Source organism: Nyctibius grandis, chromosome 14, assembly GCF_013368605.1.
Source record: "Nyctibius grandis isolate bNycGra1 chromosome 14, bNycGra1.pri, whole genome shotgun sequence".
Classification (NCBI taxonomy): domain Eukaryota; kingdom Metazoa; phylum Chordata; class Aves; order Nyctibiiformes; family Nyctibiidae; genus Nyctibius; species Nyctibius grandis.
In genome coordinates this window covers 11099682-11126142 of record NC_090671.1, presented here as the reverse complement: position 1 = coordinate 11126142, position 26461 = coordinate 11099682, and the positions used below count along the sequence as shown (strand labels likewise).

At 40.4% G+C, this 26461-nt stretch overlaps 1 protein-coding gene across 3 annotated transcripts in view; it reads left to right on the top strand.

The window, feature by feature from the left end:
* The window catches only part of TMEM132C (transmembrane protein 132C), a 205241-nt gene extending 179752 nt beyond the window's left edge, over positions 1-25489 (top strand). For 2 of the 3 annotated variants that reach the window (XM_068412795.1, XM_068412794.1), the window contains 4 exons: positions 15157-15362; positions 15837-16110; positions 17175-17366; positions 24290-25489. In XM_068412795.1, coding sequence (XP_068268896.1) covers positions 15157-15362; positions 15837-16110; positions 17175-17366; positions 24290-25489 — 1872 coding nt within the window. Of the gene's footprint in view, positions 1-15156; positions 15363-15836; positions 16111-17174; positions 17367-24289 lie in introns of those variants that run through there. The other variant, XM_068412796.1, reaches the window with a different exon arrangement.
* Positions 25490-26461: the final 972 nt, after the last annotated feature.

The following is a 26461-nucleotide window of genomic DNA, read 5'->3' as shown; positions in this document are numbered from 1 at the left end:
CACAGCTGCATCTGTGGAATGTATTGGATGAGTGTTCCCCAGCAACTGCAATGCAAAGTCATCCTGGTCAGCTTCACATTCTGCTGAGAGCTGTTTTGAATTAACAACTTGATTCTGCACAGAAGTGGCTAGAAAGCATTCACATGAACAGTCCATGATTTTAGCACTAGCAACTTAATGTTGCACAGTAACAAAGACTAGTGGGGTACTATTGTCTTAAGGCAACACAGCTGTTTCTGCTGTGAATATATAGTCGAAGCCCTGACAGAAATTCACAGTTGTGCATGGAGTCAGTACAAAGACGATGCTCTGCATGAATCCCATCGCACTTTCCACGCGGGACTTTCATGGTGCATGGTCTTTGAGCAAGGGTGATCTTATCCTCAGTCTATAAGCTCTTTTGAATAGGGATTTTATTATATTATGTGATTTTACAGCATATAGCATAGTGGGCTTTGTGATGATACTCTTTAGGTGTCTAATATGCTGTCAGCTCTCTTGGATGTATAGTATACAAATAGTAATGCCGCAGCATTGTGCGTTACAGTCAGTTCAGTTTGGAGGTTCATGGAAGGCAAAACTCCTGTGAACTTGCAGGATTCAACAGTTTGCTGCGCTATTGTAGGATTTATGTAGAAGCATTTATTATACCAGTAACGAAGTAGGTGGGAAAAATAGTCATACCTTGAACTAATGAAGCCATTATAGAAGATTTTTACAGAAAGCTTTCTGCTTTCAGTGGATCTGTCAGAGCCAAACAAATCTCTCCAGTCTGCTGGAGCTTGAAGTGCTCCCATATATTAGGTGCTTTACAGAGTTTTTAATCTCAGAGAATTCCTGTTAACCTTTTTCCTAAAGCGGCCATCTAACTACAACTTAAAGTAAAAGTTGGAATTTAGTTTAGGGATCATCCTGATTGTAACATATTGGAAACCACCTGAGTAAGAAAAAATACAAGATAGCATTCACAAATTAAAAAAATAAATTTGGAAAAAGGACTACTGTGATCATCCAGATTAGCCATCTTGCTCAAACAAGAATTTCACCAAATTATTCCAGCGCCATTGGGATTTCTTCTTTCCAACAGTTAAAATGACCAGTGTTAAGTCCTTCCATTCAGAGGAAGACTCACATCAGAAAAAAAAAAATGTATCTGATGAGCATTAGTTATACATCACCAGATGATGCATAGAAAATGACAGCACAGTGATTTCCCAAATAAAGATCCCTCTGCAAAAATGACTTCTGGGTTTATAGCTTTGGAGCATCTTTATCAAGGAGAAGTGAAAATCCCAAATCTTACAAAAAAAGAGAGTGTTCTTGCAGTAATCGCAGTACAGCCTGGACTATTGCAGTTCTCCAACAATTTGTTTGGAAAGGATGTTTTCTTGAAGCACTATGTCCTTTGATTAGCACTTGGGACCCTGCTGTGCTCTTCTCTTATTTTCTACAGAAATAATTTATCTCCACTAAAAGGGTTGCTTAAAATGGAGCCTGCTTGCTCTGTCGGAACATTTGTAAGTGGCTTGTAGAAGCCTCCCTATTTAGCCACTCTGAAGTTGAAGTGAAACAAATAGCTGGAGGCTAACACACAGTGTTCATTGGAATAGACTAGAGAAATTTTTCAGGTGTAATTTCTTTCTCTTCAGAAATGTTTTGAAATTGCTCAGATGAGTAGGGAAACTATCTTCTGTGTATTTAGAAATATATGCAGAATCTCTAGAGGAAGGCATCTGTGACATGAGTGCTAACTGCTATAAAACATACAGCTTGTGAAAAAATAGTTTCAATGAAGTGCTTTGAACAAAAAGGGTTTATCATCTCATAATAAAGGGAAAAAAAACACCACCTTTTTTTTCATCTGGAATGTTCCAGTTTCCAGGAAATTTCTTTACATGGGGAAATGAATTTTGGGGTTCAAGTCAAATTGACGTGTTCGTATTGGTTCTGATTTTTAAAAACACTCAGAAAGCTTTGAATGGAGCAGAAAGACCTTTAATCCTTCGTTCATTTTGAAATTCCTCATCAAGCTATTATGTTAAATTCTTTGGAGATATCATCATCCTCTGTAAAATACTGTTTTGGATACCTTGTTGGGAGTCACCTTTCTCTTTAAAAAAAAAAAAAAGTCCAATCATAAATTATATCTGTTGGGAAGAGATAATGGTATCTGTGACAAAGAATGTGCACATGTGTTTACAGTTTATGTTCCTGAGCATCCCTGTCATTGCAGAACCAAAACATGCCTGTAGATTAATTTAAATCATAAACTAAAAAAAAAAAAAAAAGGTGTTATTGTTGGAGCTATTTAATACTTGGACGTATTATCATCTAGAGGCTCACACAGATATTTTTGTTTGATTTCAGTTGTGTGGAATTTCTGATAACTTTGGATTCAGGCAAACATACAGAGTTAGGCTAGAAGGTGAAGATGAACGGTGCCTATTAGCACTTGGCTTGTAATATTTATTCATCAAATAAATAAGTGTCCATTTGTATGGTTCATGTAAAGAGCCTAAAGGTAATGTTTCTGCCCAGCAATCTGAATGGCCATCAGATCAAAGCTTATTTATATTAATTTTTACAATGCCTTCAGTTTGGCTGCAATTACATTATTCTCAGTAACAGAGCCCAGTGGGAAACTAAACCTAAGATATATCTGCAAGTAACAGGTAATAGCTTCCCCAGTGATGAGCATGGTCTCGAGGCAGCTCAGCGCACAGTTTGTGTCCTGTCTTTATCTGCTGACTCCTTTTACTTTTTTTATTGTCTCATAGTTTCAACTCTTCACTTCCAAATTTACAGTTGATTTCATGAACTCTAAAAGTCTTTGAATGCTCTAGACCTTCACACAGTGGTCCAACCTTTTAAAAGTGGACACAAAATTTATTATGGCACTAAAAATCAAGCAACAGCCAAATTTTACTTTGCTAAGCTGGAATTATCAATAGGATCCATATATCTGGATCCATTAATAGTAATTGCAGTTGCATGCGTAGGCTCCTTTTCATCTTCTGGAAATTCAAGTGGAATGTGGCTGCTTTTGCTGGTGCTTTTGTGCAGTTTGCTCAAGAGCAAATACTGCTCCGGGTTCCCAGGTCACCTGGCTGCTAGAGCAGATGCAGTTTCAAGCTGTGAAGAAGAGCAGAGTTTCAGGAGATTTGCAATACCTTGTGACATTTCCAGATTGAAAACTCTCAATAATGCTTACGAACTTGAGGATGTTTTTTTCCATTAAAATAACCTGAGTTCAAAAATCTTCAGTGCTACGTATATTTCAGAAGCTACTGTAAACATTTTGGGTTTGTATTTCATCATTCTTGGACTAGCTTGTATCCCGTTGCTACATGCTGTATACATGGTATTATATTCTTATTGTATTGCTGTTATTTATAATTGGTAAATTAAAAGCTGGATACTAGTCTCAGTGTATTAGCCTTGAACCATACTCTAAAGACCTTATTTACTAGTTTCTTTTCATTTTTTAAATGTCATTAATAGCTTGGAGATGTATTCAGCTCAAAACATGGATTCAGATTATATTAGTCCACACATGCAGCTGCTGTGGTTGTCACTGGAAACAGAAGCACAGATCTTACCTTTACGATGTCCCTCGGTAGTTGTTAATGAACAGTGGACTCTTGGTTTCTTTGGGACTGATGAGTAGAGGATGACATTAACCGCAGGCAAAGGACACTGCAAGAATGTTAGGAATTTCTGTTAGGAGCTAAAATCCAGGACAGAGTGTCACAGCTATCACCCTGTACTCTTATCACAGTAACTTGAAACAAAACTCCAGATCAAAGCAACAGTGAACTGTTGGGGACTGAAAATCTAGCTAGGGGGTTTTATGGTTGAACTCTAGCTTTAATAGCTAGAACAGACTGGAACTACTGCTGGTATCAACACTTTCAAAGCAATAGTGATGGGACTTATAGACACCTGCCAAGGTTCCAGATCTTGTTTAAAGACTCAGTCCAGTAATCATTTACACACGTGAGTAACTTTACTGTGAATACTGCTGACATCAGGGAACATACTCCTATGAAAGAGTCTTTTAGGATTCATAAATGTTTCAGAGATTTTGCCATTTGTGGTGGAAACAGTTTATGAAATTAAATTAATTCTTACTAAATAGACACAAACATGTTGAAATGTCTGCTGTCCATTTGTGGATCTGTTCAGTTTAAAGGTCACTCTGGATGCTGTGTAAGACATGATGCAGGAACATCTCAGTTCGCCAGTAAGGAAGCTGACAGATGGACATATTCATAAGAGAGAAATAAATAGTTGTGTACTAATTGTAGTAATTTATTTTTAAAATTCTATATCGGAAACCATATCACAATACCCTATTTACTAAGGAAAAGTCATCAGCACTTCATTATTCAGATGATACTTTGCTGTTGTCTTAATATACCCAATCTTACATAAATAGCTATGCTTCAGCCTCTTCAGTTGGTTATTTACCTAAAAAGAAATGTCACTGCTCTTCCTTGCTTTCCAGTATTTGCAAAACTTGAAATGTGTTTTAAAACTAAATACAGAAGCACTGTTTTTGCTTTGATAGGCAGAGGAACCACTAGTTAGTAGCATCCATAGGTGTTTTTATTAAAAGTTGAGTTATGCATTTTTCTGCAGTTCCAAGCCGAGTGGCTGAGCTACAGGCAGCTATTAAAGAATCGAACTCCTAAGCCTCTGTCCTGCACTCATTAAAGTGCTGCACTCATTAAAGCCATCAGGAAAGCTCACCCTGAAATGTTAGTGGTATGGGGACAGTCCCTCAGGCTCCTTGATGTTTCATCGTAGTACCATGGCTATTCCAGGAAAAAAGTCTTAAAAATAAGATCTATGGGTGCCCTTTCATCATATTGTTTAGGCACCAAATAGAAAGATACTTACTCTGACTCGCATCAGTGGCTATGTACTGGGGCAACATGATCACTTGCTCTCTGAGTATAGGGGCTGGATGCCAGACTTCAAAAGCAGGCTTCTGCCACTAAGGGAAACCGTCCTGCCCTTTATTTGTATTAGCCCTACCTAGCAAAGTGCGGTTACCTATGCATAAGCAAGGCTGATACTCTGTTAGTGAGAGCAGAGGTCCCCACACTCTGTAAATACATTGATCTGAATGGGGGTCAGCTTCTCCCCACAGCTGATGGACTGATGGGGTATAATGTCCTGCTGCAGCACAAGCTTCTGCTGCCTGATCTACCTACTGTAAGGGCTTGGCTGGTCCCTGGATCCCTTTGAACTTTCCAGACATGCAACCAAGAGAGAGCAAAACAGGTGCTCAGGGAATGGTGAGATGGGGACAGGTGATGACAGAAGCATTGGTGTGATGGAAGGGTGTGAAGTGTTACGTTAAAGAAAGTGCTAGTGCCAAAATGCATTGGTCTGTCAAAACCTGTATGAAGATATATGGAAATCAGGGTGTGACTGCCCTTACCTGGTGCACTAAAGTCCTAAAGGATATGGAAGTGCTTGAGATTGATAAGGAAGGGCCTAAATATCTGGTGTGTTGCTCTCCATAGGGCTAATTCAAGACCTGGTCCTTTTGCTATTGAAATTAAAGTGTTACACCATGAGCGTTACAGAACTAATCTCGTAGAGAATCAGTGCTTCTGGTCCTAAACATAGCTTGGAGATAGTTGTACTTGGTTCAGTGAAACATTATAACAGATATTACCAAAATATAAAATTGAGGAATCTCGTAAGTATCTGTCAGAAGAAAGCTAAGTCTGCTCAAAACAGAGCTTCCCATGGCATCTAAGGTTTCTTCCCTGTGCTTTTTTATCAGGAGCATCTGGAGGCAGTTAATGATGCGGTGGGTTGTGATGAAGTGTGATGCAGATGGTGATTTCAAAGGGAAGGAGAGTTTCAGAAGATTTCATCCCATTAGAAACCCTGGCACATCATGGGGATGTTACATTTTCCCTCATACCTTCCAACTCCTGCTGTATACGGCAGGGTGGGCGTCCAAACTTGCATTGCATTTCTGCACCTCAGCATACAGATTCAGTCTTCGTATGGGGCTTTATTGCAAAGCCTTCAAGACTCAGAGGATTTAGGGCTTCACATTATGTTTTTAGTGCAGGTTATAGGAGAAAATAAAAACAAGGGGCTGTCTAGAAAGAACTGGTTGTTCCTACCAGCTATTTTGATCGAGGAAGAACACTTAACTTCCAATGAAAAGCTCCTACAGTGAATATAATGCAATTGATTTATCGCTCGTTTTTTACTTAGGTCAAATAAAACTCTATTTGGAGTTTGTTAGCTAGGTCCAACTGTTGTAGAGCTGAGCATGCTGAATAACGAGTAGGTGGATAAACTTCTGATTAAAACAGGTCTCATTCCCAACTCAACTCTGTAAAACAAAGGGAGAAATGAAAAGTCACACTAGATGGGGTTTCCAGGAATCCAGTGTGGTCTAATAATAGACAGGCCATGTTCTGTGCAGTCACTTTTATGTAATGCTCTCTTCTGTGGTTTTATGGCAGTCCTGCAAGATTTAGTGAAAGCGTGGAGGGGTCAATCTAAACAACAGCAGCTACTGCCAGTCCTCCTCCACTGTAATATGCAGGCAGCTACTCATGGAGAGTTGATGCCTCTGTCAGATACTTCAGCCCACACAGTCAAAATTGTAGCAATACTTTCATTTTAAAAAATAAAGTAGTTGTGTAACTTTCTGGAAGGAATGTAGAAAAATTGGACGACTACTGGTAAAGTGCCTGTGTGTTCATTCTCGGGCTTGCAGGTCTTCCCTTGGTTAGCTCCAGAATCAGGAGCTGAAAGCTCAGCCCGTATGACACCACTCTGAGAGCCAACACAGCTACAGTGCTTTTGGACCCCGAGCTAGGGTCTCTGTACGGGGCTATAGGGACACACCAGCAGGCTCAGAACAAGCATGGGATCTCTGTCCCATCCACTGCGTGGTGCAGGTACTCCCAAGGGCCACCACAAATGACCTTCCTGAAGTTTATATTCAGTAGCTGATGAACTGCCAATACAGCTCCTAGTCACCACACCCTAATATCGCCTGGAAAGCCCTCAAAAGCAGAAGCTGAATCTCTTTGTGAGTCCAAGCCCAGCAGCCTGTTTCTCTGATGGCTCCTCTTTCCTCTTCTGATACTATGTGTTCCTGTGATTTGTGTGAACCTGAAAAGCTTTAAAAACAGGAAAGAAAGTCACAGCATGGAAATGCCATTGTTTTGCTGTTCTAAAGCCCTGTGACTTCTTAGGCTTTTCTTCTGGTAAATCTAATATGTTGTGTTATATTCTGAACAGAATTGCAAATAGAAAGTCCACCTCCTTGCCCTCCTCCATACTTTTCATAGTCCTGTGATTTACTGAGATCAATATACATCAGTAGAGCGGAAAAACTTCAGAGGAGCTTTAGAAAAATGAAGCTTTACCACACACTCCTGTCAGATGCAAATATGACATATAGGCCAGCAATACGTGGAGCTTTCACAGAAGATGTTATATCATTAATGTATACCACTGCTCCCCAAGCAGTCAGCCTCTGTGGAAATTGAAACTCAAAATTGACATGGTCTGAGATACTTAAATTCAGCAATAAAAGTTGTAAATACCTTGCCATCACATAATATGCAAAAATTTCAAGGGCAGCTGAAGAAACTTTTAAACGATATCCTTGCAGACGTCTTTCCCTGTCATCTCATGCCTTCACCCAGCTCACTGCCTGCGTTAGTGATGTCAGTATGGAGAACCTATACATCCCAAATGAAAAATCAAAGCGGAGTGGCAATAACAGTGCCTCAAGTTCCACGGAAAGTGCTTCAAAATGAACTTCAAAGCTGCAAGATCAAGAGCAGGAAAGGAAATGAGAGAAATAACATTAGTCTTGTGACAGCTGTAGATTTGATGGGAAGATAAGCAGTTTTCTCCAGACCTTTTTGAGTAATACAGTCAGAAGAAACGACGGTTCGCTTCTCCTTTCTGTTTCTGCCAATAGCTGTAATTTACACATTGTGTGTTTGTATATTGTAGATACATATTAAGTTAGAAAATGACAAGCATTGTGATGTTCTCAAATGTGCAACTACTGTCCAAAGTGTGCAGCTGGAATTAAAAGTCCCTGCATCCACCCTGTGATCCTGCTTTGCCATGCAAGATATTTGGGGCCATGCTGCATATATAGTCTGGCATATCCCTAGTGAGTAGGAGCCAAACTCTCTGTTCAGCCCCATTTTCAGAAATTACTTGACTTGAGAGTGCACAAAACAAGACAGATTTTGTTTTACATGATAATGCTAGCTGCAGAGAGCTCCTGTGGCTCAGCGCAGCTACAGTTCAGCATCAAAAGCTGGTCATTTGGGAGCAAATAGATGCCCTCCAGTCTCAGCTGGCATTTTGTGCCCCTTTTACTCTCTCAGTTCTGTCATAGTGAATGATATTCAGTTAGTTAAATGTACTGCTTCTGCTCTGCAAAGCTGCCAGCAAAATCTTTGTAATGAGATTAGATAATGCACAGCCTTTTCCCTAAGAAATGCTCTCTAGCTTTGGGGGTTTTCTACTTAGTTTTGCTAATCTGGCTGCTGATAATGAAAATGCAGACTTTTCTCAGCAGAGAGTCCAAATTGCTTCTAAACTATGGCCCTGGTTTTACAGAGTTCTCCCCTTCCTCAGAACTCAGGGCTCGATCCCTGTGTTATTAGTGCGGGTTGCTGGGAACTTTGCCTGAGGACTGATCGCAGGGACTGAAACCGCATGTGGAATGTGAAAGCTGTTTACAAGCACAAAGCAACACCAACACACAAGCCGTGTTATCCATTGAAAAATGCAGTTAGTTCTAAGAGAGGCAGAATGAGGCTTAAATCAATTATTAAAGTGTAATACCTGCCCTGCTCCCTCATCACTGTTTCTAGAATGGGAGTAATTATTCCTCAACTATTTCAAGAAACAAATTCATTCTTTTTCTTTTGGTGGGTCGTAGGTAAAAACAACTCTCAGGGCTATTCTTGCATGTAATGTGAAAAATCAAGCCTTTAATTTATTAAGATGACAGTCTTATCAGTGTTAAGGCTGCATTACTGTATTTACCTTTATGCTCACCCTGTGAGGGGAACTTTTGGCTTCACTGAGCACAGCTCCAGCTGAAGTCAGTGGGAACGAGGAGTGGCTCTGGCAAGTCAAGTCACACTAGCAATTAGCAACTCCTATAATGGATGCTTCCAGTTTAAAGGCTGCTCTTACAGTGTCACAAAACTGTAAATATCATTCCAGAGACCATGGAAGAGCTCAAGTCTGAAGCTTTAACTCTTATCAGACCTAAACAATGTAACATGAAAAAATGAATAGTATGGGCCTTGAGACAGCTTCCATTTTCCAGTAGTAGGTTATTGATTATTCAGGATTATGCAGCCAGGCATTGAAATCTTTCTTAAAAGCAGTTGCCATCACCTAATGTTCATGTAGCATAGGATTTCCTTTATGTATAAACCCATAGTTTTCAATTGGAATCAAGGCTAGAGAGCTCTGTAGAGTCTCTCTCAAAACCTCTAGAATTTAATAGAGGACAATTCCCTTTCTACAGAGGATGTTGTTAAAAAAAAACCCTTAGAAGAAATTCTATAGCAAGGACATGAATATTACAAAATTCTAAAGGATTGTCCAAAAAGCTTGTGGAATGATTATCACTGTCTAATATTTTCTATGTATTATGTGTTAGTATATTCAGTGGATAAGTCATTCTGGTGCTCTGTATTCCTTGATGGAATGAATGACTGATCACAAAGCTTAACCTCCATGAGCTTCAATTACCCTTCTGGTATGTAAGTGATGATACTGACCTGAAATACTAGGAGTGTCGTATATTTGAAAAGTGCTGAACATCATTGTTCTTTACTAATTATCCTGTAAATTCTTTCATTGAAATGGATATTCCTTTAAGAGATACTGGAAAAATCTTTTTGCTCATAGAAGTGCTTTCATAAATATTTAAACATTTATGTAACCTTAGAATGTTTTAGCAACGTTTACATTAGTATAACAGAAATGGGTAAATGGATTTACGCACCAAAATACAAGATTCTGAATCTGATTAATACAAGCAGGACCTCCACCATTATCATATCTCCTCACTTCTGTTCAGTCTTAAAGTTCTGAGACTTTTTAAACCTCAGGGTGTTTAATTAAGGGCAAACCACACAGACTTCTACCTAGAAAATGGATTGATGCCTCACAAATTTGCAGTGTTCATAAACTTGACAGGATATTGCCATATTAAAGCTTCTCTTTTTGTCCTTCAGAACTGTCCTTCAGAAGCCTGTTGGTATGGGCTGCTGTCTCCAGAGGTAAAAAACCCACCAGGAGAATAAGCAACCTTAGACTAGACTCACACAGTCAGTACCAGTCATTTATTTTTAGGTCTTATAGTCATTCTTTCTACTCCTGTGTACAATAGATATGAAACAGAACAGAGTGTTTTGAGTTCAGAATCTTTTGAAAGATAGTCTTAGTTTATATTTGACAATGAAATTTGTCTTTTGTAAACTACCTGCCTCTGCCAGTAAATGAATGAAGATTTTGCAGGAGTCTGTAGCGGAATTTAACCCAGCAAACCAGGGATATTCCTACAGAAGTGTCAACAGCCCCTTTATGGCTGCAGAGTCCAAGGCAGTACATTGTCACATCCTTCATGGTGCCTTCAAGCAGCTTGTGCTCCCTTCTTGCAGTTCTGCAATACAGAGCTCATTGCGGGATCAAGACCTTCATCTGAAAGGAGTAAGTAAAGGAAGACCCAGAGGTTTTTCATTTGACTGACAATGGTACTAGGAATCTCCTTAATACTCACTGCCGCTAATCTGTTCATTACCAGATGGAAAGGTACATTCACTCCCAGATCTCAAAGTCACATAGTGCCATAGGTAGAGATTCAGGAGGGACTCTTGATTTCCAGTTTTCTCTGTCAGCTCAATAAAATGTGATTTGTTGCAGGGAGGATCTGTCCAAGTTACTTGGAAAGGCAATGGCCTTTGTTACAAAGGGGCACAAAAATATAATGCCAGAAAAAAGAAAGACAAAGAAGAAATCTCTAGGGAATTGTGCTTAGCCCTGTCTTTTGCTGGCTAGCTTCTTTATTTTAGTTTTAATCTGAAGAGAGGAGTTAGAAAAATAGAAAAAAAAAAGGGGGAAAGTAGCTGGATGCAGCTTAATAATGAAAGAAACTGCTAAAATAGCATCAGAAAGCTCTTTAAAATGCAAAACTTCTTGCTGATCTGCTACGCAGAATAGAAAAAAAACAGTCACTTAAAGGTGGTGACGGCTAAGCAGGCTTTCTTTTCATCATCTCTCACTTCTTCTGATGCCAAAGATAAAAAGCACTTTCAGAGGGAAAATGTTTTTATCGTAAAAGTGTAAATGCTACGGGAGATGAGAGATGGAACACTGTTCACAGAGTCTGCAGCCTCGGTTAGAAACTTCCTTAGACTACCGTGGGCAGGACTTACCGATGGCAGCCGGTCACTGTACTGTTCAGTGAGCTTCCAGAAGCATTGCAAAACCCTGGAGGGAAATGGAGAGATACTTTTATCTATCAAAAATGCTTAAACAAATACACCTTCTTAATTAAAAAGAATTTGAGTTCTAATATGATCCTGTTTAATTTATTACTCTTTTTAATCTCCCTTCTATCCTTCCTCCATGATTCCATGCAACAGTGTTTTAGGTTTCCCTACCAGTCTTGTGTTTCCACCTCTTTTAACCCTGTATGAGAATGGATTAAAATAGTTTTGCCAAGTCTGCTTTGAATAACTCCAAAACCAAGTTGACTGTGGTGTTATTTCCACCTGAGTTAATGTGAGCTAAGGGGGTCTGTTGTTGCACCACATAACCCTTATCCTTTTTTTTTGAGGGGCGTCTGCTTAGCAAATCAGACCTTATGCATGGCTTGCTGGTGTTGGAAATTGTAGCAGAATCAGTACACCTGGATTTGTTCTCTGAGGCTGAGAAAGCCTTTTTATTTATTTTTTTGAGTAACACTGTGTGGGACAAAGGCAAGGGAAGCAAACCCACTTGCTTTCATTCTGCGTAGCCTGCTATAGCTAAGCTTAGCTGAGATGTGTTGCTTACAGAAGCTGTAGACTATGGAATAGCTTTAATTGAATCTTTCTTGAGAAGGAATATCCTTTATCCTGTATATATGGAGAGCACACGCACATGGTGAATTAAACACTGAGATACTGTTCCCTTCTCCCTTTCATCCCCTCTATAGCACTCGCTGGCGAGTCTGTTGCCTGTCGTTGGCAGAAGCAATCAATGTTGCTTCAAGAGTGGGTGCCTGAAAGCACCATAGTTAAAATGCGTATAGTAATAGAAGACAATATAAGCTTTGCTCCTCCTGTACTCTCTGTGTGCTACCTCTTATCAGAAATACAGGAACAGAAGAAAGAGCATGTGTAAGGACATTAGCAATGCTTGTACTTGGTGAAGAGAGTAATGTTTTTCTCAATGCAACTCATAAAGACCTGCCACTATTGCTGATGCATGCCCAGTAATAAATATTATCTGGTAGCAATTTTAAAGGCTGTGTGGTAGCTACAGCAGCCACCTCCTTAGGATGCTGTAGATATTTGTTTAGCCATTTGTTTGTCGCATACCCATGAAGGCATATAGCAGCTTTACAAATACAGATGGAGATTGGATCTCAGCCCAGAACCGTTTAGGAATTGCAGTTTTGCTACTATTGTTATTGTGTTTTTTCCCTGACAGTCGCATTTGTTCTGTTACTGAAAACGTTGGGCTTTAGATAATATTAAATCATACATCTAGACCAGACCTGGTCAGTCTGAAGTTGAGTTATCAGCTTCTGTTATCAGAAATGTTATCAGAAATCTTTTATCAGCATGTGCATGTGGTTCACTATGTGCATAAATAAGCAACTTGTACAACTAACTCAGAAAGTTCATTCGTCTTTGGGATCAACTCCATGGAAATGAATAGGATGGAACCAGTTTCAGGATGGCAATGGCTGCTGCTCCAAGCAGAATTAAATTAGATCTTATTGACAAGCCTTCCAAAAGGATCTGCTCAAAGGAAGACAGGGCTAAGGAAAGAAGAGCCATATCTGAAGCTGCTCTGTCAAATGTTCCAGCCACAGGGTCTTCTCCCCCAGGCACACTCACTACTTCCCATTTGGCTCTAGAAGTTGTTCCGTGCTCCAAATGTGGTGCAGCTCTCTGGGTCTTGCTGACCAAGGCTCCCTGGGTTGTGTTGTTTACACCAGTGGGGGAGAATGGACAGAAGGAGTTGAATTGACTTTCCTGAGGTTACAGAGGAAGAGAGAAATTACTGTGTCAGCTGGGACTTCCTTGTGCCCTGAACTTCATTGAGGATGTTGTGCCATAGGTAACATTCATATGTGATATATCGCTTAGATGTGAATCCTGCCCTTGCTTGCCTGTGCAGTTGGAGTTGTTTTCATGAGAAACATTTTCATGATGCTTCCTCTCCCAGGGTGAAGGTGATGCAATGGCACCATAGAAAGCGAGAGCAGCCCATCTAGGAAAGAGTTCTGAATCACTGCATGGTATTATGTATTATATTATGCACCTCTGCTGCATTGTACTTTTAGATTAGATCAAATAGTCATTCTGAAACAACCTAATGTGAACTAACCCCCTTTCTGTATTGCCATTCAATAGGGCATGCCATTCATAGTGATAAAATGAAGATATTTCTGCCACCTTCAGACTTTTAAACCTCTCTTATATGGTCTGAGGGAGAAGCCTAAACAGCCAGATGGGTCAGGTATTGCAGTATGTAGTACTGTTTGCAGACAACAGAGTCCAGGAACAGCATAATGCTCTTAGGGAACGAGTCATAGAAATGTATTATATTCTCTGAAGTTTCCTTTTGCTGTATCACCGTCAAATATTTTACCAGAATGTGAGCAGTGCCTAAACCTGACAGAGGATACGAACAGGATGTGTATGTCAGCATGGGAACAGTTTAGCTCCTCTATCTGTGGTCACAGAGGACACCCATCTGTTTGATTAGCCTGGGGACAGAAGCATTTCCAGCTGATAGTCTTCATTTGAATAAAATGGTATTGGGAATGGGAGTGGGAATAAAAGGGAGCAGATGATAATATAAATAAATGTTCAGGTGGGGAGACACATTGCCACCACTATGGGTGATAAAATAGAATTCTAGCAGGATGGAGCAAGAGCAGGACTGAAGAGATCTGCTGGGTTTACTGTTAATTTCTGCAGACATGCCAGCTCATTTAGTAATGTAACAGCTCCCATTGCTGGCCACTTAATGTATGATTAATGTGCCACAGGATTTCCCCAGACATTTATGACACCTTTAGGAATAGATATGACAATGACTTTATCACATGGAGTCACTTCATACTCTCTGCATCCCTCTTAATGATTTATATATTCAGGAGTGATTTTATCACTAGTACTCAGTAACGTAATAAATGAGAAAACTCAATGGTCTGTAAATTACAACATTGATTAAAGAAGTGATTACTGATATAACTCTTACATGACTATGATAATGCTTGCTTATATTTCAGGATAGCATTTACATGTTAATGATAAATCTACTGCAGCATTTAGAAATACTTTACAGCTTTAATCAAAATGTAAACATTTATAAACAGATAATGTTTATTGTGGAGGAAATGAGTAGACTTCTGTTACTCTTCAGTGGATGAAATCCACTCCAGAGCCAGCTTTGTCTTGAAGACTGAAAGCAGCGGCACCCCCTGATGAACGTACTCATCAACATAGAGCTTTGATTTGCTGCTTGCCTCCATTGAGACCTGTTTTGGTTTGTTGAGTTCCTCTTGAACAAGCTGTGAAGGAGCCTTACTCATTATAAATTCCACAGCACTGTGATCGGCTAGTGGCTCACTGCATAACAAACAGAAAATCAACCACCAGCTTCATAAATAGTATCCAGTCTTTAGGCATCTCCAGCATAATTATGCCTCCTGAGCCAAAGAAGGAATTTTGTGTTCAGCAGCTCCCATTGTGAAAGGCCATCATTAACATGCATAAAGAGAAGGGAGCCTTTTTGGTTTGTTTTTGTTTTTGAGATGCCAGGGTTACACTTTGAGCTTGTTTTGTTGCAGTTATTACCTTTTCTTCTTTCTCTCTCTCTTCTCCCCACCCTTAGGTTTCTGACAGATGTGACTATGTTTTTGTCAATGGCAAAGAAATGAAAGGCAAGGTGAATGCACTTGTGAACTTCACGTATCAGTATCTGAGTGCTCCTCTGCAAATCACAGTCTGGGTTCCACGGCTGCCTCTTCAGATTGACATTTCGGACACAGAACTGAGCCAAATAAAAGGCTGGCGAGTCCCTGTTGTTTCCAACAAAAGGTGGGTTTGAGTTGCTAAATTTCTTGGGTGTTTTTTTACAATGAATGGAGTTGATTTTAACTCTCGGCAAGAACAGCTGCAGCACCTGCACCCAAAACACAGCATCTTTCGCCGCAGAACAGCAGGACTGGAATCCCCAGCTTTGTACTGGATATCTGCAGATATAATAAAGCTTTTAAAATTTGTGGGAGTTTTGCCTATGTGCGTGTGTCTGTCCTGGGCAACAGAGTACAGTGTGGTGCTTTAGTAAGGACCACTTATAGCATTGTTGTTGTTCAGACATACCAGATTAGATGAAAAAGTGGTATAGTCCATTTGTATGGTCCTTCATCATTCTAGGTAGCCATGAATGGTCCAACAAAACAGAAGGATGGGCTGCTATTTAAGGGAGTACTCTCCATTAGCACTCTAATGTTAGTTTTCACTAATGTTCTTGAAAACGTTTCTTTATGTTTCATTTTCTTATGAAAAAAGACCCACCAGAGACAGTGATGATGAGGATGAAGATGAGCGGAAAGGAAGAGGATGCACTCTGCAGTACCAGCATGCCATGGTGCGAGTCCTCACCCAATTTGTAGCTGAGGATTCTAGCCCTTGGGGTCAGCTGAGCTACCTGCTGGGCTCGGATTGGCAGTTTGACATTACAGACCTCGTGATGGATTTTATGAAACTGGAGGATCCTCACATTGCCAAGCTGCAGGAAGGCAGGATTTTGATCGGACGGGAAGTAGGAATGACAACAATGCAGGTATAGTGCTCTAGACTGCCACATTCTGCCATTCCCATAGAGAACCTGTGTGGGAACATAAATCCAAGACAGTGTTCTGCTCTCTTGAAACAGGATAATTTCACCATTACATTCCTGTGACCTTCTAGAGTGTCACACACAGCATAAATGCAATGACAGTGATGCAAGCTAGAGGTGGTCCGAGGCATGCAGCATGGCCAGAAGCTGGAAGCCGTAGAGCCTTCAGAGATGTTTAGGAGAGGCAGCACTTTCAGGCTCAGTGAGAAGTCAGAGCTCTTGCCCCATGATGCAGGTTACCACCAGTCAGCTGATGGGCACCATTTTGACTTTTTGAGACAGAGATCTTCAGATTGTGCCAAGTTTCTTTTGACTTATTTAAACGTTAATTCAGGAAAAAAAAAATACAACCTGGTTAATAACCTTGAAAGGCACAAGTGGCCAGCACCATATACCCGTTCTGCCCCAGCTGAATCCTTAGTCAAGCCGGTGCACAAAGAGTGAATATAGCTAATTTAGGCTGTAGATATGAGATGGGGAAGATGGAGAAGACAGTATGTGCATGAACTAGTTATCCTTAGTTCCCTAAAGATAGCAGTATGGCCCTTAGTTTCATTAAAGGGAAGGATATCCTACTACCTTGATGTTCCATCAGAAACAGAAATGATAGAGAAATGAGAATTTCTAAGACAAGACGTGAAGGACAAATCCTAGATGTTGCTAACTTCCCTTTGAAATGATTGGGTAGTAAATCTGATGAGTTCATCCATACTGGGACACAGAATAACAAGTAAGAAAGTTTTAAATCTACTCTTCTAGTGAAGTGATGCAAGTAACACAACTGAGATAGTATAGCTGTCCGTATGGGATGCAATGTTCTCAGCCATAATGTCTATACTGAATGTTTTTCCGAACCTGCTAATGAAATCAGACGGCCTTTTCAGTGTGCTCTGCCATTTCATTTCTATGCATAAAGCTTTGGGGACAAGAAGAGATGATGACCTTAAGAAAGGTTATTTTAATTGATCAGCCTTTTCCTAAGTTGATTCTTTTGTGTTTCTCCAAAGGTTTTGTCTCCTCTGTCTGACTCCATCCTGGCAGAGAAGACAGTGACTGTGCTAGATGACAAAGTGACCATAACAGACCTCGGAGTCCAGCTGGTGGCTGGGCTTTCACTCTTTCTTCAGCCAAGCGCAGCAAGTAGTCGGGCTGTTGTGGCTACTACCGTTGCCCAAGAGCTGCTTCATACTCCTAAGCAGGTAAGGGACAGTCCATATGTGCTGTTGTTGCCTTTTGGGATGGGGCAGTGTTTTATCAACGTGAAGTACAGATGATAATTTGTAACAAGTTTAGAAGTTAGACTTTAAAGTATAGGTGTAGTACATGTCCATGTCAATTGCTTTCCTCTAGAGGTACTCTGGAATTGTCTTCTCATTTCTTCCCTTCAAATATGGACTTAATCTGCAGTAAAAGTCCATATATACTACACTGAAGTTTATATTATTTACATTTTTAATACCCTTTCTTTAAACGAGGTAACATCTGTTATTTTTGCAACACAGGCAGTCTTTGGACAGTGATCCTTGTTTGCTATGTGAGCATGCCCTTGTTTTCCACGCCAGAGAGCACAGAGCTCTGTGTGTCACAGCAATTTAGTATTTTGAAGAGCTATAAAATAGAGGCAGAAGATAGCCAAATACATTTCTCCCTCCTGGAGTCACGGCAGACTGCCAGGCTTCTCTCTCCTTTTATTTTTCAGGTGGATTTTGGGGGGTTCATCATTCAGTTCATTAGGGTATCACTGTGCTGGTCCTACTTAATTTAAGCCATCAAATTTCCATCTCTGTAAAGGGAGTCTTTCAAGCAGCATGTTTCGGGTCACAACACACACGGAAAAGAAGATTGGAAAATACCATCAGATTGAGGCAAACAGTTGCTCTTGAACAGATTAAAAACAAGGGTCAGTAGCAGTGGAACAAGTTGTATGTTCATTGCTCTTTCAGTCAGTTGATTTGAAGAGCAGGACTGGGGACCATGCAATTAACTTGTCCACAGCTGCTCCTCTCACAGAAACTGTATTTCATCTCATATAGATAGGGAGAGATCTCAAGTCAAGTTTTATGGCCCATTTTCATGATTATTGCTACCTAATTTTCTGGAACATAAAAATAATTTAGATTGTTTTATAACTTAGTGACAGGTAAATGTCCAAACTAGAAGGACTTGCTGCCCATCTGTTCCATTTACTGCATCCTGTAAACATAAGAATCTTATGTAATTAACCCATTTATACCCTTCTCCAGGGCTTAGAAACCATGTCTGACATATTGTCTTCAGACAAAGACTGTAAAAGCAAAAGCTAAAGCATGCCTAACCCAATTCTGTTACGTAGGACAGAGCACCATTTGTCCTACAGCATCATTGGAAGAATCAGGGCTTTGATTGCAGATAAAAGAGCTTGTAAATCTGGAAAGGTTGCACAGGTATATTGTCAGGTTCTCAGATTTATAGACGATCTGTCCTGAGTATGCAAAGATATTTATCAACATCAGGTTATGGCATATTATGACAGGGCATTTCAGCAGTGCACAACTTGACATCTCCTGTTGTATATGGCATGGCGATATGATATGAGGTGTCGTTATACATCACTACAATTGTCAAGTTATGAAATAATACAAAAGAATAAAAATGTGTAAACGTGGTTTGTTTTGAAATTATTTTTCCCAGCATCTGTGTTATGGAAAGATTTTAGTGAAATATTTTGTTGACGCTGATGTTCTTTTGTGTGACAATTCCAGTTTCCTCAGGGTGGCACATTTCTGATACAGAAGTGACTGGGCACATCAGGCTCTGATTCCAAGCAATGCCTTCTGCTTCTGGTATTGCTGGGCCGTATGGGGTGCTCCTGTCCCTACTGTCCCCTTCCTGGGCCTGCAGATAGCACTACTGCATCATGCTCACTGAAGATACTGACTGTAAAACAGGAAGCAAGAGAAAATCAAGGCCTTTTTCTCAGTAAAATAAGTTTAAAATCTGTTGTTTCTTCTCCAGACTCCATCTGGAAAAAAAACAGGACCTAGACTCTATTAGAAGGCAGTGCAAAACCTTCTCTACACCAGGATCTGTAACACCCAGGGAAATGTGGTTGCTTAGTAGTAGTCCCAAATTAGTCAGCTTTTCCCACTCCTTCTATGCAGGGCACCTTCTGTCCCAGTTTCCTGCAAACATAGAGCACCGTGTTCTTGTGGAATTCCACTTCAGTCTCTGCCTTTCCTCCCAGCTCCTCCAGTCTGGAGCCTGCCCACCCCCATTGCCTTTGCTTGTCTTCCCACTGCCTCCTCTTCACCAGGAGAAAGAGAAGTGTCCTGCCTGCTGTCCAGCTGAAGGCTTTGCTGGGAGCATCACTCCTCACTTTGGGGAATATGTGAGAGTCAGTTCCTGCTTGAGCACTGTGAGTGTTTGCAGTCCTGATCCTGGTCTTGCCAGGTCACTGTGGAACCTGAGCACAGACCCTAGTTACTGGGACACTTTGGCAGTGCCAAAGTGGCTAACGCCACACAGTGTGCTATTCACTTCCTACTTTATTGTAAGCCACTCATTTGTTCTCAGGCCTAAATCTTACTTAGCCTATAGACAGGGCTTACCCAAGGAAGAGCTGTTGAAAGGAGACCTTGGGGACTTTGCATTTGCATTACCAAAAAAATAAGACAGGAATAGATTTCACATTACAAAATACATTGAAGGAAATATTCATAGCATAGGAGTGGCCTGCAGAGTCACATATATAATTTCCTTTCATTTGCACCTTGAATGGAAGATACAACATTTAAGTCACTTGCCCTTAGAAGAATTAATGCAAATGTAGGAATGCTTGTGGCTAAATTTTGCAAGAAGTGACTCATGATTTGGAGTACCCCAGCTGAGATCCTTACTGAGCTGGAATTTCAGAAGGGAAGTGCTGAGTGTTTTCTGAAAATCAAGCCCTTTTGAAAGAGGTTTTTTTCAAGGGGGCAGCCCAGAACTAAGCATATACTTGAATGTTGCAAGGACTTCATTATTTAAGTCTTTTCCTCTCAAACAAGTTTATAAAAAGGCCCAAATAACTCATGCAAACCTTACTGGTGCAACTGAAAAACAGAACAACAGTTAAGGTAGCTGAAGGTTTTATTTTTCTCAGGAATGGTTGTGTATATCTCAGCATTGTTATATGGAAAAAAACAGTCAATGTGTTCCTAGTCAAATGTTTTCCTTGGCTCCACTTTAGCACCTTCAATAGCTAAGCTTCGACATAGATTAGCAAATGTCCTTGGGTAATTGGTACTCTGGCAGGCACAATATTGTCCCTAGCAGATGAAGCAGTACATCAGTATAGTGCAATGGAAGGCATAAAGCATTATACAGATTGTGCCAGTACAGATCTTTCAATATCGTAGGTATGAATTTAGTATTTTTGCTGTGACTTTCTTTCAATTAATATAATTACTAGATTAGTTCCTTGATTATAATGACCGCACCATCTCTGCATAACTAGCACAAAGCAGCCAAAAACACCAAGTCCTGAAAAGTTGGCAGTTTCTCCAAATACTTAGCAATCTCAAGAGGATAAGGTAAAATTTGTAATCTTTGATACCTTAAGTTAGATGTCTTTATCTGTAGTTGTGCGACTAATTACCTGAGGTGATGGGTGGGATGCTGAGCCCATACTTTGTTTTTTTTAAATCAATGGGGAGCTCATTGGCACTGAAAAGAGGATCAGTGATTTAGGTGCCTAAAAATACATGCAGGTTGACCAACTTTTAAATATCAAAGTTGAAAATTTGGAAACTGTAGCTGTGAGCAGTCTATTTTTAGTTGCCATCTGCTCAGGTATGAAAGCTGTTCCATTTGGCTTGCTGATGGTTGTTAAAATCAACGCTGCCATCTTAAAGGCTTCTCGAAACTGTAGATAAAAGAAAACCGACAGTGTTTAAGTGTTTTCTGATCTGAGTGAGCTTCAAGGACTCTTAAATTTCAGCTGGCTCTGCAGGGAAACTTACAGTCGTATCATTGCTTTTTCTTCACTGTAGGTTATTGCATGTGGTCTAATGAATTGAAATGGGAGAGTGGATAAAATAGAAGAAAGAAAAAAGAATGCCTTTAATAAATAGCTGTGTGTATTAATATATCTCTCCATGCTACTGGAAAACTGCAGATGTTTTCTTAGGGCAAAAAAGAGCAATGTTAGTGCTTTCTGAAGGCCAAGTTCTTCTCTTTTGCACATGTAGGTCCTGTTGACATCAGTGATAAGACCCAACCCTGTGAGGTCATCAGTAACCTCAGGGAATGTCCTCCAAGATGTCAGCTCTCACTCCAATGGAAGGTGAGGGTTCTCAGCACCACCTGAATCAAGGCAACAAGCTAGAGTTGCTTGCATGTCCCTGCCTTTTGGATTGACACAGTACTGTCCTGTTTTAGCTTATGTCCTTCAAGCAAACTAGTTCTGGGAGGTCAGTGACATCTCACAGTTAGGTAACAGATATTAGGAGTATTTTTATGGTGTGGATTCATTACCCCATTCTGGCAGTATAAATTACACTTAAATTGTATTTATATCTTCTTTAAACTGACAGAGCAATGTAATGGCTCACAAGTATGACAAAGGAATTAAGCAGCATGGGAAGGGGAGACAGAATGTATTGTTAGATAAGAATCTGAATTCTTCCCTTGCAAATACACATAAATTCCCACTGGAAAGGAATGTCACATTAGCAGATTGGACAAAAAGGAGAGAAAGAAATACACACTAGGCGAATGCATGGTTTGAATTAAGATGCGAGTCTTGGCTGCCTTTCATTGCCACATCATAACGATCAAGCCCAATTTTTACTACACAAGCCACAGGCTTAAAAATAAATGCACATGTAATACTTTGATATTTCATGTGATAAAATTGCTAGGGAAACGCATTTCCGCATTCAAGTCCCCAGACAGAACAATCAGAGCTGGTCTAATAGAAGCTGCTGAGAACAGTATTCCCTTGCCTTTATTTGAGGGAGGGCTGTATTTGTTTTCTGCAGAGCCATCCAGCCATCCATTTCTTTCCTTTGGTGTCTTGCCTTACTTCAGGACTATTGCAGCTGACCCCAGCAACTGAGGGCTTATTCACAAATACTTTTATTTGTGCTTTAGTGAATGAAGACCATTAAAAGGGCTCTTTATTCTGGGCATGGAATAAAATCAAATATACTGATCAGTCCTCACATCGACGTTTCTAAGCAGCAGAATTCTCTAACATGTAACCAGTCCTACACACTTTACTCCACTAGTTTTTGCTTGAAGAATACAAGAGAATGTGCCCTGGTATCAAGCTGAGCCCAGCTTTTTTGATGAGGTATTGAAGGACATTTTGTAATCATGGACTGTGGTGCTACAGATGGGCTCAGTGGAACATCCTAAGATAAGCAGACTTTCAAATGCTGTATGATGCTTTAGAGGGCAAAATAATCATCACTGTGGCTCCCAGATTTTCACAGGTAACTCGTGCGAGTTAGGTCTCTGTATGATGGGCTTTCTACTGAGCTTCCAAACCAGCTCTGCTTCCTGATTCAGGTTTTCTGTTGAACTGTGAGCCTCCTTGTTTTATCTAGGTGGAACAGACATAGCCAGCAAACAACAGTGTTTGTGGTGACTCATATGGCAGGGTTCTTCACTTTTCCACAACTGGGACTATGATATAAATCTAAGCTGTGCCCTGCAGCTTTATGTTTCTGTCTGTTCAGCCATTTCAGAGTTGTTTCTCTAATGAAAGATCAGCTGTTTTAATTTCCTTATGCAGTTCATCCTTCCCAGCTTCTGAGCTACCCTGGCTCTGTTTCAGCTGTTTGGAGTGCGTTTGAATCACCAAAAACTTTGCCTTCTTTCCTGTTGTGCCACGACTTATTTTTCTTCTTTCAGTCCCTCAAGAACTTGCTGATAGCACTTTGGAAATCAAATATTCAGTATAGTCCAACCTTCTGCACAGCTAAATGCCCCTTGCTGTTTTCATTGAAAAGCTTTTTAAATCTAACTAGAAGGGTAGCGATTCCCTTTGTTTATAACCATGGCATAACAAATTGTAGCCAATTGAAAACCATATTACGTTGTAAATTTGTATTATGACTGGACGTTAACAGGGTGGCAATGTTTTTCCCCAATGGTGATTTTCAGCCCAGTTGTTCTGATGTACCCAAGTGTAAAGTTATTAGGGCCATCTGCGGTTTAAGTCTGGGAAGAACAGAACTTTGGTTTGTGTGAAGTTGCGCTCCAGCAATCTGCCTGCACGTCTGCTGGCTAAACAGGCAAGACAGAGCAAATGAAAAATAAAGAAATCTCCTGCAAAGAAAGCTACTGAGACGTGGAGAAGTAAATATCTATATCATCTGGATGGGATTTCAAATGGCAGAGAGCTGACCTCTAGCTTTGTGTTTGCTTCTAATGATGATTTCTAACGGTGCTACCTGCAGAGAACAAAGACAGTCCAATTAAATCCAGGCCATTTGTGTTTTTGTCTTAGAGACCATACCAGAATTCCCATCCTCCTCTCCTTGACACAGAAATGTGTTGGACTTTTTAATTATCTCAAGGATAAAGTGTGGTTTACTTAAAACAAACCTTTCTCCAGCAAAATGGCAGTTGTTCCATGAGTCTCTTTCTTTCAGGTGAATCTTCTGCTCCAGCCATTTCCAAGACACTGTGGTAGCTCCTTATTCCTGCTAAGATGTTTATGCCTTGTTTAATTTGACAGCTCCCTGTGACACCTGTGCATGGGGAACATGAGGAAAATCAGTGGTCTGTCAAGTGCCTCTAGTAATTTTTCTGGTTTGTCTCTTTCAGCTTTTGTATGACAGGAATTACTTTCTTTATAAATCATGTAAATTGTAGCTTGTTAATGGATACTTTGGTATTATGGACATCTCATATCAATTATTTTATATGTTCTTTTGCAAAACATTTGCAGGAAGGATAACAGTGGAACCTTTAGAGAAAAATGTGACCAATTTTCTGCCCCATCAGTTGAAGCTTGGTTTGCTTTAACTGCAGTGCAGAGCCATTGTCTTCCATTTCCTCCAGCTGCCATTCAGAGCTGAGAGATTGATGAGCTGCAATGGGTTGAGCTGTTTTATTTAAGACCCTGTCTTTAACCATATCCCTCTCCTTTCAGGAAGCTGTAGTAAGCACCTGGATTCAGTTCAGTGACAGCTCTGTTACTCCGCTGGACATTTATGACCCTAAGGACTTCTCCCTTTCTGCCATATCATTAGATGAAGCTGTTGTCTCGATCCACCAGAACACTGCCTTAAAATGGCCGGTTGTGGCAGCAGAAGGTGAAGGTCAGGGCATGTTAATCAAGGTGGACATGATGATTTCTGAAACCTGCCAAAAGTCCAAGAGGAAAAGCGTCCTGGCTGTGGGTAATGGCAACATCAAAGTCAAGTTTGGCCAGAATGATGCAGACTCCGATACAGGTGGAGATTATGATGCTGATGAGATTGAAAATCATGCTAGCGACCGGCGGCACAAAGTGTTAGATCAGGAACGGTATGGCCAGGATGGACGATATTATGGTAGCTCTTCAGCAGAGCGAGAGGAAGGCGCCATCAGGAAAGTCAGCACCACAGCAAAATCCGTAATAAAAAATAAAGTAATTAAAAACAATAGGCTGGATGGTGGCAAACTCTCAGACGATAGCCAGCTGCAGAACATTCCTATAGACTTCACCAACTTCCCTGCTCAAGTAGACCTCCCAAAAGGCAATGTGGGCATGGAGGAAAATGACCTGGTGCAGACACCTAGGGGCCTTAGCGATTTGGAGATAGGGATGTATGCTCTGCTAGGGGTCTTCTGCCTGGCAATTCTAGTCTTCCTAATAAACTGTGCAACATTTGCACTGAAGTACCGTCACAAGCAGGTTCTGGTGGAAGGACAGGCCACCATGACTCATTCCCATGACTGGGTCTGGCTGGGAAATGAAGCAGAACTGCTGGAGAACACAGCAGATGCGTCACCTCAGCAGGATGAGCACACAACTATTATCGACCGAGGCTCGGGTTGTGAGGAGAGCAACCAGCTCATCAATGGCAGTGCTCAGAAGAACATTCAGAGCCAGGTTCACAGGTGTGCTGACTCAGGGGGCAAGCTTGGAAAGGAACAGAAATCTGAACCTTTACATTCACCAACATCTAAACGGAAGCGGGTAAAATTCACAACATTCACTACTATCCCACCCGACGATGGTTGTCCTACTGTCAACTCAATCCTAAGTAGCAATGACGATGACATTAAGTGGGTGTGCCAGGATATGGACCTGGGGGACTCCAAAGAGATACGAAACTACATGGAGAAGTTCAAAGACAAAGTGTAGCTCCTTGCTGTTTTTTTGGGTTTAACCACACCTTGATGCCTTCAGTTCTACAGTATATATTGGGACAGCAGAGGGGGAGGGGAAGGAATCACCAGGAGAAATGATGAGGCAGTTTTTATAATCAGGGAAAGAAATTTGCCAAACTGTCCACGGTTTGTTTTTGGTTTTCACTCAGTTTTGTTTTTCCAATGGTTATTTGGCTACTCATGGATTTAGGAAGTGGAATATAAATAGCAGAAAGGAACAAGGAAATGGTATGACCAGTATGATGAACTGGGCAAGATGAGGTTGTGAAAAATTGTTTTATGGGTCATACAAATAATATGATAGTAATGTTTCAAAGTACCAAAAATATTTGTAAAATGAAAAGAGAGAATGGAAGAGCATAAAAGAATAAGCAAGAGACAAACAATAACTTGTCTGTATTTCTAACAAAACATCACAATTATGGACATATGACCCACAAGGAGACGTTTTAGATTGTTACTCGAGCTGTTTCTTTTTATTCCTTCATGGGAAGTGAAGATGTGTCTTTGGCATTACACATGAAGGAGGAAGAAATTACCTGTTATTTTTATTTTTACTTTTCTGTTTGTTTTGTAAGTTGAAACAGAATAATTTTCCCTCTTGTATTTTTCTTTTAAATATCTTAAAACCAGGAAAATTTTCAATTCACTAAGTTCAGTGGACCAAGAACATTTTGTTTCTAAGTTAGCTATAATCTCCTGTCATTTAAAGAATTCAGGGGATAAATATTGACTAATAATTTCCATGTGGTGTCTCTTCTGAAAGCCTAAGCCTCCATTGTTTCACCCTAGCCAGAAATATGTTCTGTTTGGAAGAAGTATTCATTTTACTTTCAGGTTTGGGTTGTTTATTTAGTTGTTTGTTTTACATTTCCACAACCAAAGTTCCTATGTTTCACCAAGGGAAGAAGGTGCTGTTTTCTGTTATCTTTTAGAAGTAACAACC